An 18,042-nucleotide genomic window follows, 5' to 3' on the forward strand; every position below is an offset into this window, starting at 1 on the left:
TTCCCTCCCGTCACCTCAACATAAGGTACCTTACCTTGGCTTGCCTTACATTGGATTGCACTGCTTGTAGCATTGGGCAACGTGGGCTTCTGCACTGGCAACAGACAACAAGCAGCTTGGGCTCCAGCAGCTATCAACTGGTTATCAATTCCATCGTCAATCGATCGAAACATATTGCGCAAAGCTGTTTCCTGAGGCCGCCCCAAACACTAGCAGACGTGCACAGATAATTGCTTGGGGTCACCTTGGTTGCTTTCACACACAAACTCCAACTCTCCCAGGCTTTTTAGCTCATCAGCTTAAAGTGAGGTACCGTACCACTGCGGCACTGCCGTTACCGCTACTGCTACTGCCACCGCTACCAGCCACTGATTTGCTCTGCTCTGCTCTACTTTTGCATTGCCTTGCCTTACTTCACCGTCATCATCATCGGTTTCGCGACTTTTGTTTTTTCCCCCCCAACGTCAACCACCTTTTTTTATCTTCATCCTCATCTCATCATTGAAAAAGATTAAAAGATAGAATCGCATCTACTCATTTCCATTCTATCATCTTGATCTCTTTTTATTCTTTTTCTCTCCCTCGTCGTCCCCTTTCGTCCTTCCTCTTGGCGTCCTCTCGGAATCTGTTCGGCCCGTTTGCTTTTGCTTTCGTCCCGCTCTCCGCTTCCATTTGGTCGCCATTTCTTGTCGTCTCTGAATCATCCACATTCAGAAAAAACCCAACAATAATAACGCGGTAGCTCTTTTCGAGTCCGCAACCGCACCCGCTACCCTAGGCTTGTCGCTATGGACAATCTCGACATGCCTCCGGCGCCTACGCCGCCTGTCAACAACATGAGCATGCCTTCCAATAACTCGGATCGCACCGCTAATCTGCTGAACTTGCTCAAGTTCAGCGGTTCAGGTGGCTCGCAGTTGCAGAGTCAAGCTGCTCACAATCGGGCCCAGGCTCATATCCAGCAGCAGACCCAGCAGCCTCAAGAGCAGCCGCAGGAACCTGGTTCTCCTCAGCAGATGCACCAGCAGTTGTCGGACCATCAGCTCCATCAATTCAACCAATTCCAGCAGCATGCTCAGCAAGGTCGAGGTATCATTCAGAGCCCTCTCCCTGCTCAGATTCACCAGCCTGCTCCTTCTTCTGCTGACCCGACTGGTCTCCTGGCCGCCCTTATGCGCGGCGCCCACGAGCCGGAAGAGCCCAAGCAGCCCCAGCAGCCGCACCCTCAGCAAGCCTTTGGCAACGGTTCTCCCCCGGCCGATACGCGCTCGTATCTGCTCAACCTGTTGAACCGCCCCAAGCCTAGCCAGGGCGACCAGCAGCAGTCGGCTCTGACTGAGACCACGCGTTCCAACAACCTTACGCCTCAGTCTCCCGACCTTGCTCCTGCCGAACCTGCTCGCTACTCTGGCAGTTATCAGCAGCAGTACCCTAAGCAGCATGGCAATCAGTTCTCGAATCAGCAGCACCGCCCGGTCGATTCCTACGCAGGATCGCACGCGCCCTCGAATGCATCCGACTCCTTCCACCATGTCTCGCAGGATCAGACTGACACCTCGGCTCTTTTCCAGCAACTGTTGGGAAACCTTGCTCAGTCGTCTCCTCATAGTCAGAGCCAGAGCCACATTGCTCAGTCGCCACCAGCTCTTCCTTTCCAGATTCTTAAGAAGGACTCACCAGCTGCATCCCAGCATTCTCACCACTCCCATCACTCCCACCGCCACGACCACTCGGTCGGCGCTGGCAGTGACCGAGCTGCTTTCCCTACCTCTCCTCACCAGATCCGTCGCAAGGCAACCCGAACCGCGTCTCTGCAGTCTCACCTTTCGGTGAAGCAGGGTACCCCTCCGACCTCCGAATTCGACAACTACAATTCGACCGCCAAGGAGACCGTCGCAGAGGCCATCGAGGACATTGCCGAGCAGGCTGATCATGAAGCCCGGGAGGCGCTTGAGCGCGCGGAGCACGAACGGGCCCAGGCTGAAATCGCCGAGGACCTTGACGATATGCTCAACGCCAAGTCTGAGAAGGAATTCGAGGACAGTGCTCATATTGCCGCCCAGGCTATCCAAGCTGAGCTTGACCGCAGCGAGAATGAGGGACTTCTCGAGGACACCCTCCCACACGACGTCGCCGAGACTGTTCGCGAAATTGTTGACGAGGCTGCTCAGGGTGTTGCTGAGAGCTGGGAGAGCGCTGACCAGGACGAGATCGTCGTTATTGAAGAGAAGGAGACCCCACCTGTCAAGGTGTTTAACTTCCCCATGAAGCCGTGGATCTCTATTACTCTTCAGGAAGAGGGCACCGAGCCACGACCCTTGTTCCGCGATGAGACTATCATGGATATTGCTCGACTCAAGAAGGAGTTTGATCAGATTGATCGCAACCTTTACACCGCTACCGAGAACTACATGGCCTACGGCATGTCCAAGCAGGGTGGTCTGCGTGTTATTCGACAGGAGGATGGCAAGGATGCCAAGATTTTCACCGACACCAAGGACCGTATCTTCAATGTCGCCATGTCTGTTACGCCTACTGACCACGACGGCGCTCACCGTGAGGCCATCATCGGTACTGGCATTAGCGGCACCGTCTACTGGGTTCAGATTCGTGATGGCGACAAGGATCACATTGAAGATGCTCATATGGAGCAGTATGGCTTTGCCCTACCTCCCATGAGCTCCCAGGAGGGTGATGCCCCTGGTGGTGTTCTCAAGACCCGTGCCCGCACCTCGACAATTCACCCCGAGTACTTTGCCGTCGGTCGCGGCAAGTCCATCAACCTCATTTGGCCTTCATACATCCTTCAGAACAACCTGTTCAAGCCTGGCCACGACCGCGTTGTCGACACCGAAACCCTTGCCAAGCAGTGCTCCCTGAAGATCAACACTGGTAAGGCCGGCAAGGACTTCACCTTTAGTCAGGACGACTCTGTTATCGTCTCTCTTGATAAGTCTGGTCGGGTCAAGTTCTGGGATGTTCGAGACCTGACCGCTGTCAAGGAGGGCTCCGACCCGCGTGCTCCCATGCCCGCTGAAACCAACCTCGAGGTCAAGGAGCCCCTGATGACACTTGCCACCACACCTGAAGGTGAGAAGGCTTGGCCCACTTCAGTTCTTCTTCTCGACAAGCAGCGGCCTTACCAGAAGCGATGCGCCCTGCGATATATGATTGTTGGAATGAAACAGAACCACACTCTGCAGCTTTGGGATCTTGCTCTCGGCAAGCCCGTGCAGGAGTTCAACCTCCCCCACAGCAAGGAGTCGGATGCTGTCTGTAGTGTCATGTACCACTCAGCTACTGGCATGATTGTCATTGGCCACCCCACGCGCAACTCGATCTACTTTGCGCACTTGTCCGCACCCAAGTACAACCTCAAGAGTGTATCTCAGGCCGAGTATATCCAGCGACTCATTGCTCAGGACTCTTCCATCCCCCAGCCGGATAGTACCGCTGTCATTAGTGGTGTTCGTGAGTACTCGTTTGCTAACCGGGGAATTCTGCGAAGTCTTGACATTCTTGGTACTCCTGCCATGGTTCAAGATGCCGACGAACCCACTCTCTTTGAGCTGTACGCCATGCACTCAAAGGGTGTTGCTTGCCTCCTTGTCAAGCAGACTGAGCTCGGATGGTCCAAGGACAACAAGGTCCTCGACGGTGTTGATGCCGTTGCCCAGGGCGTCGTCACTGTTTCGAAGCTCAAGGCTCCTCAGCCCGCCGAGGCACCTACCCCAGCCAGCAATGGAGACGCCGTTGTCCGTATCGTTAACCGCGGCACGAACAAGGAGAACGTCCAGCCCACCCCAGGAGCCCAAGCCGAGTCTAGCCAGCGTGGACCTGAATCGGCTACTCCAGCCAAGGCCAAGAGTGAGCCGAAGGAGGCTGAAACGCCTGTCCAATCCGCCAAGGAGTCTCAGTCGGAGAAGCCTGAGCGAAAGTCACGAAAGAAGAAGAATGCTGCCAACCAGGGTGATACAGCCACTAACGGCGCTGCACCTCGCGCTGGCAATAAGGATGCCAAGACTGCGAACAACGCCTCCACACCTGCTGTCTCTAGTGAGGCTTTGGATGCCGCCATTTCTGGACTCGAGTCTCGTCTCACCGTGAGTGTTGGCGAGACTCTCAAGTCATCGTTCAAGAACCTTCACGGCAAGATTGACGATGACATCCGCGTCCGTGACGAGAACTTCAATCAGCACCAGCTTAAACTCCTTGATATGGTTTCGGAGGTGCTGAACGAAAACACTCAGAAGGTCCTAGAGGCTCTGATCCACCACCAGTTCACTGAGCTCGTCATTCCTGCCATTGGCGACAAGGCTGGCGCCGCAGTTACCGATCTTCTCGACAACAAGCTGCAGCCTCATCTTACCTCTACCGTGCAGAAGGAGATCCAGAGCTCTCTTCCTCATGCTCTCAACCGATCCCTACGCTCTGGCGATTTCATCAAGGCTATCTCCGACCGCGTTGGAAACTCGGTTGCTACGAGCGTGCAGCAGGAAGTTCTGGCGACATTGACTCAGCGACTCACCCCGACTTTCACTAACATTGCAACTCAGGCGTCGCAGCGTGTCGCAGGCGAGCTTCACCAGCAATACCATGACCAGTTTGAGTACATGAAGGCCCAGCATGCTTCCGATACCGCCAAGATTGACCAGCTCCTGTCTCACGTCACTCGTCTATCGGAGATGGTCACAACCATGTCTGCCTCTCAGGCGGCGCTCCAGGCCGACTTCCTCAAGTTCAAACAGCAGCCTGTCCATGAACTTCCCGGAATCCCCCAGAACGTCGGCCACGGTCAGAACATTCCCCATCACGGCTATGCCAGCTCCAACCAGCACCATCCCCAGGCCAGCCACGCTGGTAGCTACCACCCAAGTCAAGCTCCTAGCCAGGCCGCCAGCCAGGCCCAGCAGTATATGGGTAGCCCCCAGTACCTCCGTGGCTCTCAACAAGTGAACAGCCCTCAAGCGTCGCAACAGGCTTCCGATTATGTCGCTCCTGCCTCCAGCGTCAGTGCTCTTGCTGGTGCCTACGCCAGCCAGCGTAACCAGACAGAGCCTGAGGCTGATCACGACTTGATGCAGCGCATCAGAATTGTTGAGCAGGCCATCCAGGAGGGCCGTTACCAGGACGCCATGATCCAGTGGATCCAGAGTGGACGTGAGGAAGAGATCTTCCGCCGTTGCCTCAGTCGCTTCCCTCCTGCCAAGTTCGAGAATCTTCCACCCCTAATGTTGCTTGTTGTTATTGCCACAATCTCCAAGGATCTGAAGCCCAACGCTCGTCTCAAGGAGGAAGTCGAATGGATTGAAATGGCTCTCCGAGCCTTTGCTGAAAACCTTCCCGCTTTTGTAAGTCCGCACTGTATCATGGATGATGAGCCTCAACTAACGTATTACAGGAATGGGAACAACAGGGTGCTCGCGATGTGATCAAGAGTACGACTCAGACCATGCAGCTCCTAATTGGACGTATCCAGCCTCTCATCGGCGGCATCCAAGATGGCTTCCCCACGGATCCTTTCCTGGCCAACCTCGAGAGACCCAAGCTTGAATGGATTATTCGAACATCCGAGCATGTGCTCGACACGTTCGGTGCCCCTCGACGCTACGAGTAATTGAGGGCTGTTTGTGTACAGCATAGAATTGTGGAGGAAGGTGGTAGCCGATAACCATTCGGCAATCAACCTTTCGACTTGTCTAACGAAGTGGTCTGCGGAAACGTAGACCTTTGACGTAGGCTAGAAGTTGCAACAGCAACGGTGTACATGACGCTGGGGAAGGGAGCATTTCGGAAGCATTCACGCTTTGTGAATACGACAAAAAAGACATAAGATACATGTGCATTATCAGGAGGTTACAGATGTTTACGGCCTCGGGTCATGGTAATGTTTTTGCCGGCCTGGATTTGGGATCATGTTGCGGGCGTGCGAAACCTTTTAACGTGCATTGGATGTAATCGGCTACTTTTGGTGCTTTGACTCGTTTTTTTTTTCTTCTCTTTCTTCACTTTTACTTTAGTTCATTTCAAATCATTTCACTTCTTATTTGGGATGGAAATGCTATGATACCCTGGAGAAAGGGGGGAGGGACAGGATGGTGCGATGGCGGAGGAATGACGAAATGGGGGAGAGGATAAGGAAACCGATGTCTTGTTCTTCTTCCTCTTTGGTCTAGTTTTGATAATTTAATGTTTGAGTTGATACGGATACTGTCATGATTCGTGTCTAATTGAGTGAGATTTGACTTGATCGACTGTGTTTACTGGGTCTCATGATGTATCGAGGCGGTTTCGGCGTGAGCCTATCAATGGCAAAGCAGATGTATATGATGGAGACACATGTCAATATACAGTCTCTGTTTCTGACGCAGCCATATGGAGAAGTATGATCACTACATCGACATTAATCGATGAACGAGAACGAGAACGAGAACCAGGAACCAAGAACCAAGAATGAATAGCAATGCCTAATATGGACGGATAGAGGTGATGATCCTTGTGGACACCGGAACCTACGGATATTAATAGTGATGGCAAGCTGCATGCTCTCGCCTCTCGGCAGACAACTGGCGCCGTCAATTAAGCCTTTAAGGTCAGACAAGCTTTTTTTAAACGTGTATCGGATCAGCCCTAGAAAAAGGGGTAACTCGGCGCCGGATCCGTGGTTCGATGTGATGCTACAGGTACAAGGCATCTGATCCTAGCTGCCACTTGGCTCACTTGTACTCCGTACTAAGCTACATGGGATCTATGCTTACCGGTAGGCTTGAGAAAGTTTCCGTTGAATAGTGGTGAGCCTCACTGTCTATATCTTGGAGAATAGCATGTTGGTGATGAGATCATAGCCCTCCATGTGTGTTAGTCGTGCCATATCAGATCATACCAAGCTCCCAGTCTCCATCTACCGAGGTTTCCCACCTTTCTTTGACTCCGATCAGAGGAAGTGAAGCTCCGGTCCAAAACCTCCGCGCATTCCGGATTTCGGACACGGAAAGCGTTGAGAATCTCGGGGTGGTAGTCAAGGCCGAACCGCCGGGATTTATCTCAAACGGAGAAGATTCGACAACAGCCCAAAAAGGAAATCATTTCGATCATAATGGTATATACTTGACGTCAAAAATAGGAAATTGGAGGGGAGAGAAAACAAGCTTTTTTTCACAACGTCTATTCAACGATAATTGCAATATCACTGCGGCAGACAATTTGTCTTTTTAACCAATTACTTATCGCCATGTTGGGTTCTCAGCCGCAGGTGTAACCCTTCTGTGTGTTGAAGAAGATGATCGCGTGCACATTCACACTTGGCAACACGTCACGCTGGGAGAAGCGTGCCGCTGTAGTCACTCAACGGCTAAGATTGGTGTCTGAATACATTAAGCTTCGAGAGGTAATATGCAGGGAATAGGATACAGTTATGTTGGTTAAGCTTATTGCACTGTACTCTATGTAACCCTTTTATTGGGCATGGATGCTGAGGTGAGCTTATGTGTCGAGGTCTCAGCCACTGCAACACGTTGACAAGACGTGTCTATGAGATTATTGTAAGGCTTGAAGTATTGATATTGACTTTCTGGTCGAATTAGATGTGGTAAAGTCCGACGGCATCCGCGGAGGCGTGAGGACTTAGACGATAAGTATCCACAGATTTACAAGACAGGGGGTTCTTCATCGGATGTTTATTTTGCTGTGAGAGCAGGGATATCTCATGCATGTGAGGTCTTGAGACGTCCATAGAATACAGAACCTTGAACCCTCAAATGGTCAAGCGCCGGGTGTGATTAGAGTAGGATCGGTATTCCTGTTCCTATTCTCCGATGGCAGTGACATGCAATATTGCTGTGTTGTGCTGTGTCTTGTGCTTTGTTCCCTGTTTGGTACTCCCCCAATAAGTTTCCTTGTTCGTGCAACTTGTCTATCCTTGGCTTGCAGATTTGATTCTCTTATTATCTACCTGCCTTATATCTAGGACTTTACTTTATCTTTGTTTCTGTCACTTGTCCTTAAATCCTTCGTCCCTTCTTTCTTTCCCTTTTTTGGATAGATTCTCGACGAACAGTTTACATCACCCTCTTTTATAGACATGATATTTGTTTGTCCTTATCATATATAATCGGGTTTAATATCTTCCTTTTCTTTGGATTCTGTTACTTTTGTTCATTGCAATCATGGTTGTAGCTTCAAAGAACGTGGTCGAACCAGTGTGTAAGTCAACGTCACGCCCTAAGCCTCATCTCACTGACAGCTTCAAGTCATCGTCCTCGCTTTCACTGTAGGATGTCTTATCAACAGACGACGAGATACTCAAGTCACGTACAACGAATCACTGGACGATGTTGAAGGCCAACGATACGTCGACTCGCCTCCTTTGAAGCCCACTCTCCTCCAACAGATCGAACGTCCAGCTCGCAAGGCTCCAAACATCTTCTTCGTTCTGTTGTCTCGCTTCTTCAATGCGTTTCCGTTCTTGATAGAGATTTGGTACTGGAATTTGACATATTGGTATGTTCATTATGGCGCTAACTAGTAGATATATGCTGATGGTTGTAGGATCTACCAAGGCCTTCGAGCCGTATCAGCCAGAGCAATCACAGGCAACGAACCAATCTTCAACCGCGCCCGAGACCACGCCATTCAGATACTCACTCTAGAATCCTTCTTCGGCCTCGATATCGAACAATGCTTCCAATCATACATAATGAACCAACAGCCATGGCTCATGCCCATCCTCGCAAAGATATACTACTCCCACATCAGCATTGGCATCCTCTTCCTCATCTACATCTACACATATCTCCCATCACCAACCTTTCAACGCATCCGTCGTACAATCGCCGTCGATAACGCTATTGCTTTCGTCATTGTAACGCTCTGGCGCTGCTCTCCTCCACGATTACTACCGCAGGAATATGGCTTCGTTGATGTTCTGCATAGTAAAGCTGGAGGTGCTAATGTCTGGAACAATAATCGGTTTCAGTTGACTATTGCTGCGATGCCGAGTTTGCACTTTGGAACATCACTTTTCTTCGCAGTTTGTATGTGTCGATTCTCTCCGCATCGACTTATGCGCATCCTCGCTCCTCTTTGGCCGGCCGCTATGCTTATTACTATTGTCGCTACTGCGAACCACTTTCTCACGGATGCATTTATCGGGGCTCTGGTTCCGTTGCTTGGGTGGCGCATCAACCGTGTTGTTCTTGTTCTTAAGCCGATTCAGGATTATATCTTTGCGCCGTTGATCAACAGGCTGGACCTGATCGATTCCGATGTGCGAGTTGTTCCAAAGTCTTTGTAATTACCATGTAGAACAAAAGCACTTGCTTGTATATGCACGAATCAGGAGAATCAGGTGCTGGGTTTGTACATTACAAGGAGGGTCCTCACTTCTGGGTTCATGGGGGCTTCATCAGGGCAATATGATGATACTTATAATGAAACCTTAACACAGGCCTTTAACCACAACGCTTGATCGTGTGTATGCCTTCGGGTTTAAACTACACACATGGATCATCTTGGTGTTACACCAGACGATGACCAAGGCCAAAGACATACGAACACGATATCAGCCTGACGTAACACAAATGACACTCACTCTTATATCAGCATCTATTCATCTCATAACCCGTGTAGATCTATCTCTTCTATTCCTTCTTCGAAACCCTCACAACAACCTTTCCAAAATGCTGTCCACTGCTCAAAAACTCCAACGCCTTATTCGCCTCCTCAAACCCAAACACCTTGCTCACAACAGGGTGAATAGAATGCTTCTCATAAAACGCCACCATCTCCTCAAACCGATCCTTCGGCCCGTTCAGAATCCCCTTGAGCGTGACATTCCTTCTCAGAGCGAGGACATTCACACCAACCTTTCCGCCAGTGTCCTGCTCTTCTTCCTTGCCGGAGAGATAGCCGACACAGTTGATCAGTCCGCCAAACGCAACAGAGTCAAACGACTTGCGCAGGGTTCGTGCACCGCCTGTCTCGAAGATGATGTCCGCGCCGTGGTTCTGCGTCGCCTTCATAACGGGCTCTTGCCACTCCCAGTGCGTGCGGTAGTTGATACCCGTGTCAGCGCCGAGATCCTTCTTCGCGCGGTCGAGCTTATCGTCGGATGAAGAAGTGATGATGACGTTTAACCCAGCTGCTTTGGCGATCTGCAGCCCCGCAATCGCTACGCCACCCGTGCCCTGAAGAAGAACAGTTTCCTTCTTCTTGCTTCCATCAGCAGGTTGGCCAAGCGGTCGCATGCCGTTGATGCACATCCAAGCTGTTACAGCTGCGATGGGGAGACACGCTGCTTCTTCGTCGGAGAGATAACCGGGGACGGGGACGAGAGTATCGGCTGAGAAGCAGCGGTATTCTGTTAGTACGCCTGGAAGAGGGAGACCAAGACCGGAGGCCATGTCTTTCTCGGTGACTTGGCCTGTGAGATGGGTCTGGTTAAAGATGGACATGACGCGAGCGCCGACTTTGAGTTTTGGCGACGAGCTCTGGATGACGGTGCCGCACATATCGGAGCAAGGCACGAGAGCGTCTGTGTCTTGAATAGAGGCATGGTGGTTGTAATCACCGTTGATAACTTCCAACGGTCAGTATCACCTCCTTTTTCCATATCATAGAACAACATGCCTTCAGTATCACGATAATTCAACCCAACAGCAAGAACCTTAACCAAAACCTCTCCCTCCTTCGGCTTGGGAACTTCACCCTCCCCAAAAGCGAGCTTATCAAGGCCATCCTGGCCCGTGGTCCACTGTCTATTCTTCTCAGGCGCCGGCATATTTTCGTCCTTGGATCTTCCGAACGGTAGGTATGAAGAGATAAAGCTCGCCATGATGAAGAAAAAAGAACAAGAGAGGATATAAATACGATGAACAAACGACGTCAACTATCAGTCAATGCTCTCTTACAAGTGGAGACGACGTCGCTTTTGGTGGATGAGGTTTCAAAGTGGTCGCCCTATCAGAGGAAAGGACTAGATCGTTTCAGGTATCAACGCCCGTGATGTAGAAATGTCTTAATAATCAGGTCTTGTTGATGCTCGGCGAAACGTTATGAGTTGCATCATACGAGTTGACTTTTTCGATAAGCATTGAGTAAGAGTTGAAGATGAGCAGATACTCTTAAAGCTATAAATATGTGGGTCTTGATGATGCGTTGTTAAGAGATAACTCTCATCATGCACTGTTAAAACAATGGGTGATATACACGCAGCAAAACATCTATTCAAACAGCCAAAGCACAGCCCGTCACTACTTAATCGGTACACTTATTCGCAAGGCATATCTCATCTCTCTTTGGCTCTCTCTGCTCGTTCTCTTATTCGTGTTTACAACTTCCTCAACTTCTCCATTCAATGATAGCCAAATAGCCCACACGCACATCCCATCCCAACACCCATCTCTAACTCTCCTTGAGTCACCGCGACCAGGCAGATCAAGAATTAATCAAGTGAGATCAGAATAATACCACTCCCATCCATCCGTACATAAATAAAATAAATAAAAAAGGATAAACAGAAACTGTAACAGAACCATGAACCAAGACAATTCAACTGTAATGCAGATAACCAGATATTGTAACTTTTTTCTTTTCCTTCCAACGGGGCCGGGCCTTCGACTCAAAAAACACCCATATCGCACTCGTCCATCGGCCCCTTTCAGTGCCCCTTGGTCCAAAAGCCGGACTCGGGCGTCTCCAAATGTGTCGTCTTCATCGTCGCGGTCATGCCAGGAACAGCGCCTAGACAGAAATTATTTGATTTGGTGGGTATAGTAGTAGGTTGTAAGTCGCCGAGGCAACCCCTCCCATTGCTGACGCTGAACAGCCTGATGAGGAGAAGCCGGTATAGCTGTCTAGACGTAACGTCGTAAAAGCGTCATAATCGTCAAGTGGTGGTAGTGATAGTGGTCGTAGGTCTTGTCGGGGTACGTGCTGAGGGTATTCCAGGTTATGCGTGCATGCGTGCTGCCAAGTGCTTCTGTAGTTTGTGACCTTATACATCTTTGGTTGCCCAGTTGTGTCGAAAACATTTGTGTATCCAGATATCCTATCCCATGCTCTCTCTCATCGGTAACTGTCATCAAGTCGGCCACACGCACACATCCTTAGGCCACTGTCGTCTCCCCCACAATCTTCAAAAGTCGTAAACCGTTCCCACGTAAACTATATGCAATGGGGTTCAACAAGACAAGTGAAATTCCTGCCATCACTTCCCCAGGTATGTCGGTATTACAAGTCATAAAAGCAAATGCGATGCAAAATATCAATGCGTCGTGGTCATTGTCGTTAATCCGTAATGATACGCGCAGTTATAGTCGGCGCCTGACACACAGGTCGTCGAAAGCCTAACCCGTCAAGGGGTGGCCGGTGAATCACGTTCAGTGATATCGCGAAGCGTTGGTCGAGCTTGAGCCGACGCGTGCCCCATTGTCAGACGAGTCTATCTTGAGTTAGCCAACGTTCAGTTGTTCCATGTGTCGGTTGACGTACCACCACTACCGCGCGTGGCGTGGCCGTTAGCACGTCGCCCAGCAAATCCGGCATTGGTCTCCCACTCAGGTCCGCGAGGCTGTCGCTCAGGAGCTCCCTTAGAGCTGTTACCGGGGCGCTGGCTGCCAATAGCGCCAGGAGTGCTTCGCGCCTGGTTCTGCATGGAGCCAGAGTCATAGCCCAAGTTCAGGCTGTTGAGGCTACTCAGAAGAGCAGAATCATTCTTGGGTCCAGGAGTACCAGAGTTGCCGGGGTGGCCAGAAGGTGACATGGCACCTCCCATGTAGTCACCGAAGCGAGCAGCAGTCGAGCTACCACCCATGTTGTTCATTCCCGAAGGGGCGAGGTAGCTGGAAGAAGCCTGCGAAGGGCTGGGGGTGAAGGATCGCAGATCAGCAAAGCTCTTGGCGGCTCGAAGGTTGTTGGGGATGCCGTTGCCTTCAGGGCTTCCAGGAAGCTCGATAGTGGGACCCTGTCGACCCATCATGTGGGAATAATTGCTGCTGGCAGCTCGTGTCTCACGGTCAGCAGCAAAGTCAAATGTAGCAGCACGGCTGAGGCCACGCTTATGCATGTCAAGGTTGGTGCCTGGCTGACTGTGGATGTGGGCGGTGGGTGATGGCTGTTGTCGCTTCAGCACCGTAAGCTGGCGCGATTCGCCATCGCCCACAGACTGATGCTCAAGGCCCATGTTGTGTGCGAGAATGTGGATGGATCGTCGATGCTCGGGAGCGATACCAGCAGGGAAGACCAGAACCTCTCGGGCTTCGTCACGACGGAACATAACCAATTCAGTGTAGAACTCGAGAGTCTGGGGGTCGTTTAAATCAACATCGCCTGGCATGGTCAGTGCGGGAGACTGAACACGAGATGCCTCGAGCATGCCGAGGTGCGATGGTCCTCTAGCTTGAGACTGTGAAAGACTGCCAAGTGACTGGATAGAGCTTTGCTGGTGAAGCATGGGGGCACGGTGCTGCTCCTCAAGTTGGCCTCGTCGCTCTCGCTTCTCGCGTTCAATCCTCTCCCTCTCAGCCTCAGGGAGCATCTTCTTGTACTCGACGCGCAATTTACGGCCATGGACATCCATGCCGTTCATCGCCTCAATCACCATGCGTGTATCCTCGGCAGACTGGAAATTTGCGAAAGCCAAACCTCGGAAGACGCCATTGTCGAAGTGGTAGTTGAAGGCATATGGCTGAGGGAGGTGCATCTCAAGCATGATAGAAGCCAGAGTCTCTTTTCGAACGGCAAAAGGGATGTTCTTAATAACAATAGCTGTAGGGATAAGCTGGTCGGCGTCTGAGGTGTTTGATCGAAGATCAGTGGGGGAACCGTGAGATCCGGGGTGCTCAACACGGAGACCACCATTTGACATGGGGTTGTTGTTCATGCCTCCTTGGTAGGGCTGAAGACCTCCATGGTTGCCATGAATACCAAGAGCGCTGTGATCGGTCCAGTTCTGTTTCTGATCAGACATAGTCCTATAAATTCTCTATATTTACATACCTGAGGAAGAGCGGCTCGTCGGTTCACGTTTCGTTGTCGTCCAGGGCCATTCACGGCACCGTTAACAGTAGCGACTCCAGTTGTGTTATAGTTCCAAGCTTGACCATTATCCAGCATGTAGCCCTGCATACCAGCCATATTCTCCATACCACGGTGGTTGTACCCACTTCCGATCCTGTCGGCAGGGTAGAGGGCAGATGAACCTAGAGGAGCATCAAAAGGGCGTTGGGACTGGCGAGGTAGCGAGAGGCCAGCGAAACCACCGGCTGTAGCATAGTTCTGTCTCGAGTTCGGGGAGCGATTGGTTGATGTACCATAGTCAAGGTAACCCATATCGTGCGGTTGCTGCGACATTGTGATGACGGGATCCAGCTTGGCAAATAGCTGCTGTTTTTACCCAGCAGTCGACTTCACCTGCTTTTCTTGAGGTTTTATATCAAGCTGACACGTACAGAATGTGCAGTGTGTCAGGAATGCGGACGCGAGGGGGTATCGGGGATGCGTAACAAGCAGTTAAAAATGCGGCATCAAATCGTTGGCTCGTGGGTCTCGGTCGTGAAAGCGGTGTAGCTAAGTAAAGTTGAGGGTACCAAGCGCAGAAGAAACTGTCTATAAAGTGCTCAAGAAGAGTCGGGTGAAACAAGGTTCGGGGGTTCCGCCTCAGGGTCAATGACCACAAAAGTTTGTTCCGTCAGGTGTAGCGAGATGCCTAAAACAAGATTGAGGCCTTGGGCAACAAATGCGCGAAGCTTAAAACGAAGACACTGCGAGATCCTAGGTGGCGATAAAGGTGCACAAATACAGCCAGCACAACGAAGGAGGCCGAATGAACCAAATTCCTATATTCAAAGATTTGGCAGGAAATGGCGGAGTAACCTCAAAAGCGTTACTTAATGGTCGCAGTTCGATATTTCTAGGAGCCAAGGTAATAGGCGGATGACCCTGGAAACCAGCGACGTCTCAAAAGTAGCTAATAAAAAGACTACTAATGAACAAGAAATAGTCGTGCGAAAGGGGGAATTGGATTCGCGCGATGGCCTCGTCTTCTCGTTGGTGCAAAAAAAGGTCGAATGGAGATTTCGTCGACGTAAGGGTTGTTGGGTTTAGACGAACCAAATTGCGAATGACGGAGGAGTAGGTAGCTAAGTAGTCAAGGGAGGGAGACGAGAGGGGGAAGAAGGAAGAGAAGAAGAGGTAGACTAAAAATCGGGGGAGGAGAGGGGAAGGAGGAGGAGGATAAATGATGAGGTTTAAGAGAGAGGTTAGAGGAAGAGGTAGAAAAGGGGACGGGGAGGGAAGGAGAGGAAAAAAGATGGAACAAGTCCCAGTTAGCAAAATGTCCGGGACGTTCTCAGTGATGGATGGATGATCTGGAACGGGAAAACGGCGGACGGGAGACGGGAGACGGGGGTGTTGTAACCAAAGAAAGAGAGAGGATTGATGAGAAGGGGATTAATTAGGTGTGGATGTGGTTGGGGAGGTGACAGCGGACGGCGAATGGTTTCCCGTCAAGTTTCCCTTCAGGTTCCTTTAGGTTTCCTCTCAGTCCTGACTCTTTAGCAGTCACAGCAGCACCGTATTTTTTCTTGCCCTCCTGGGGATCCATGGATCCATGACCTCCAATATGAACGAGGTGGGATGGGGCGTCGTTAGGACAGTGTCCACACTGTGATGAGCCACCTGAGAAGAACACCCCAAGCCCGGCGCAAATTGGTGGGGTTTTCAGCGCAGTTCAATTATTCTCCAGCTGTCAGAAGTCCACTGTGGAACCCCAGTATGCCCATCCCCTGAGATGCCCATCAAGGGGTTGTTCTGGGACCCCATGGATGCATGGCCCTTGAGATTTACCATTCCATTGTTCAAGATCCATCCAATCCATTCATTGTCGGGTATCATTCAAAGACTCGAACTTATTTAGTATCTAATTCGCTAGCAATACCGGTTAACTTAACCGTTAATGAAGCCTTGCTACTTTTAACAGTACCGTGTCTAATATTAGCCTTTCTTTTCTCCCCTACTACACTTACTCTTAGTTAGATCGAAATGCACTTCTAAATTCTTAGCTCATGGTGGGGGCTTTGTGAAAAAAAAAAAAATTAAGTGATGAGCCCGGGACGAGGGGAGGCTGGCCGGCTTTCTTCAAGCCACCACTTTAACTGGGTTGGCATTGATTTGAGAAGGCAGTCAGCCTCTTGAAAGGCTGAGGGCACAAGAGGCTGACAGTATTGGATGTTTGATGCTGATGCTTCTCTGGAAAGGCTGCAGAATGACACCTCGTGATGGTTGTAGAGAAGCAAATCAGATGCTCTATCCCTGGAGGTCAACTGTGGCAGATGTTCCAACAGTGCGAGCAACGTCATCCCGACACCGGTATCTTAGCTCAGGCTCAGTGGACCGCCTGTTATTGGACACGCCCAACTGTGATGGGAGTCTGCTTTGTGTTTGTGGACATCGACAAGAGACGACGTATGGATATGGATGTTTATGTCTAGCAAAAATGTTGGAGCGACTTTATGTTGTGCATACCGCTATGCATTCAGATCTGGTATTACGTGCATCGCCAGGTAACACCAGCTAATTCTTTAGAGGTATACTACTGCACGTATAGGTTACAGCTCAAGCCTGCGTGCCGCATTTTTACCAGTTGGGTAGGAAATGACTCTCAGTCAAGACCTGACTCGATGTGATGCATGAGCCTGCAATTGACTCAGTTGGGGTCACAGTTCAGCATAGAACAGGATATAATGTACGGATAAGGTAGCCCGTGAAGCACAACCTCTGGTCCTTTCAGCTTGTTGGGTAGCACTGTTCCAATACTTTCATTACCCAAGGGAAATAGGGGATGCAATGGTGTGAGAAAAGGGTCGAGATGAGATTGTCATTGAGGCATCCGATTGTAACACTCACAGAGACAGTCCCGCAGATCGATAGTCATTACCGGCGGAAAATCTTGGCTGGGTATCGTATCTAACTGGCGTCTCATCTTGTAATGATTCTGCTCCATCCTCCATCTCGCATCGTATCTTTAGCTCCCCTTTATGACACACCCGGCTTGCTCAGTGAAGCTCCCCGGATGATGCTAACGTTAGCTACCTAGCTCATGCAGCGTAATCACCTCCCTCACACAGTCAAGTCATTCTCCATCACACAAGAGACAGACAAGACAAGAGACAAAGACGAGGTGACATGGCATGTCTCTCTCCCTCTCTCGACTTGCACCGTGTTTCCAGGGGTTGCCAAGGAGATTTGAGATGCCTCAATTAGAATGGCATGTTAATGCGGAAATTCGACTACTCTATTCTAAGTTTTTCCTCATCGTCAAAGCCACGTGCAATGATGCTGCTGCGGCTCTTTTCTTGACCCTGTCTACTGCCCTGCTTTTTCTTAGTACGCGCTATCGTCTACCGCTTGTTTATTGACAGACACTTTGGCCATCAAATGTCCATAATTCTTTACCTTTTATCCGAGCGTAAGCATAACAGCACCTGACTTATCTCTACTGCAGCTAAACTGCTTTTTTTTTTTACTTTCACATTAGTAGGACTCTTTCTCCTCGTCTATGGCGGTACATGCGAGCGGCCCGTCGGACGGGAAGCCAATCAAGTGGTGGAGACCAAAAAGCATGTAAGACTTTCTAATGAATAAACTTCGACAAAAACAAAAAAGAGGAGAGGGAGGAAAAAGAAAATATGCATCACCTGGGAGACGCCAATCCTCACAATTCCATATTATACACGTCATTGCCCGCAAGACACAAGCCCATTCTTTCATGATGAAAAGAGGTGATAATATTTCCTGAACCCCCTTTTACTTCTACAGTGCTTCTTTTTTCCAAACTCTGCCCCTCTTTGTTCGTTCCCAATGCCCATGACGAAGCCAGGGTCATCCTAACCCGCCCACCTGGGCCGATATCAGGGGCCCAACCTGATCTCAGGGGACTCCCCAGTCTTTGGGTCGCCGTTCGTGTCCCATGTCCGTAAGCCCTGGTACGGCACAGGAGAGACGAGCGAGGGGACCCGGGTCCCTGGAAATTGAGCGTTGATTAGC

At 50.5% G+C, this 18,042-nt stretch overlaps 4 protein-coding genes across 5 annotated transcripts; 2 read left to right on the top strand and 2 right to left on the bottom strand.

Moving 5' to 3' along the window:
- Positions 1-114: 114 nt before the first annotated feature.
- FOIG_00141 (uncharacterized protein) lies at positions 115-6,430 on the top strand. Its single transcript, XM_031196145.1, has 2 exons — positions 115-5,351; positions 5,402-6,430. Exons 1-2 carry the CDS (start codon positions 789-791, stop codon positions 5,615-5,617), a joined length of 4,779 nt encoding a protein of 1,592 aa, XP_031071912.1. The 5' UTR covers positions 115-788; the 3' UTR covers positions 5,618-6,430.
- Positions 6,431-7,902: 1,472 nt separating this feature from the next.
- FOIG_00142 (uncharacterized protein) lies at positions 7,903-9,458 on the top strand. The gene is made up of 3 exons (XM_031196146.1): positions 7,903-8,202; positions 8,250-8,499; positions 8,548-9,458. Exons 1-3 carry the CDS (start codon positions 8,166-8,168, stop codon positions 9,290-9,292), a joined length of 1,032 nt encoding a protein of 343 aa, XP_031071913.1. The 5' UTR covers positions 7,903-8,165; the 3' UTR covers positions 9,293-9,458.
- A 111-nt stretch (positions 9,459-9,569) lies between these two features.
- On the bottom strand, positions 9,570-11,082 carry FOIG_00143 (alcohol dehydrogenase). The gene is made up of 2 exons (XM_031196147.1): positions 10,627-11,082; positions 9,570-10,576 (listed from the first exon to the last, which is right to left on the bottom strand). The coding sequence occupies exons 1-2, from the start codon at positions 10,829-10,831 to the stop codon at positions 9,639-9,641; spliced, it is 1,143 nt and encodes a 380-aa protein (XP_031071914.1). The 5' UTR covers positions 10,832-11,082; the 3' UTR covers positions 9,570-9,638.
- A 7-nt stretch (positions 11,083-11,089) lies between these two features.
- Positions 11,090-15,573, bottom strand: FOIG_00144 (uncharacterized protein). 2 transcript variants are annotated; one of them, XM_031196148.1, is made up of 3 exons: positions 13,996-15,573; positions 12,490-13,948; positions 11,090-12,439 (listed from the first exon to the last, which is right to left on the bottom strand). In XM_031196148.1, exons 1-3 carry the CDS (start codon positions 14,347-14,349, stop codon positions 12,378-12,380), a joined length of 1,875 nt encoding a protein of 624 aa, XP_031071915.1. In that variant the 5' UTR covers positions 14,350-15,573; the 3' UTR covers positions 11,090-12,377. The 2 variants fall into 2 exon arrangements, with proteins under 2 accessions (XP_031071915.1, XP_031071916.1); XM_031196149.1 differs by having other exon boundaries at positions 11,090-13,948.
- Positions 15,574-18,042: the final 2,469 nt, after the last annotated feature.

Source organism: Fusarium odoratissimum (genome assembly GCF_000260195.1).
Source record: "Fusarium odoratissimum NRRL 54006 unplaced genomic scaffold supercont1.1, whole genome shotgun sequence".
Lineage (NCBI taxonomy): Eukaryota > Fungi > Ascomycota > Sordariomycetes > Hypocreales > Nectriaceae > Fusarium > Fusarium odoratissimum.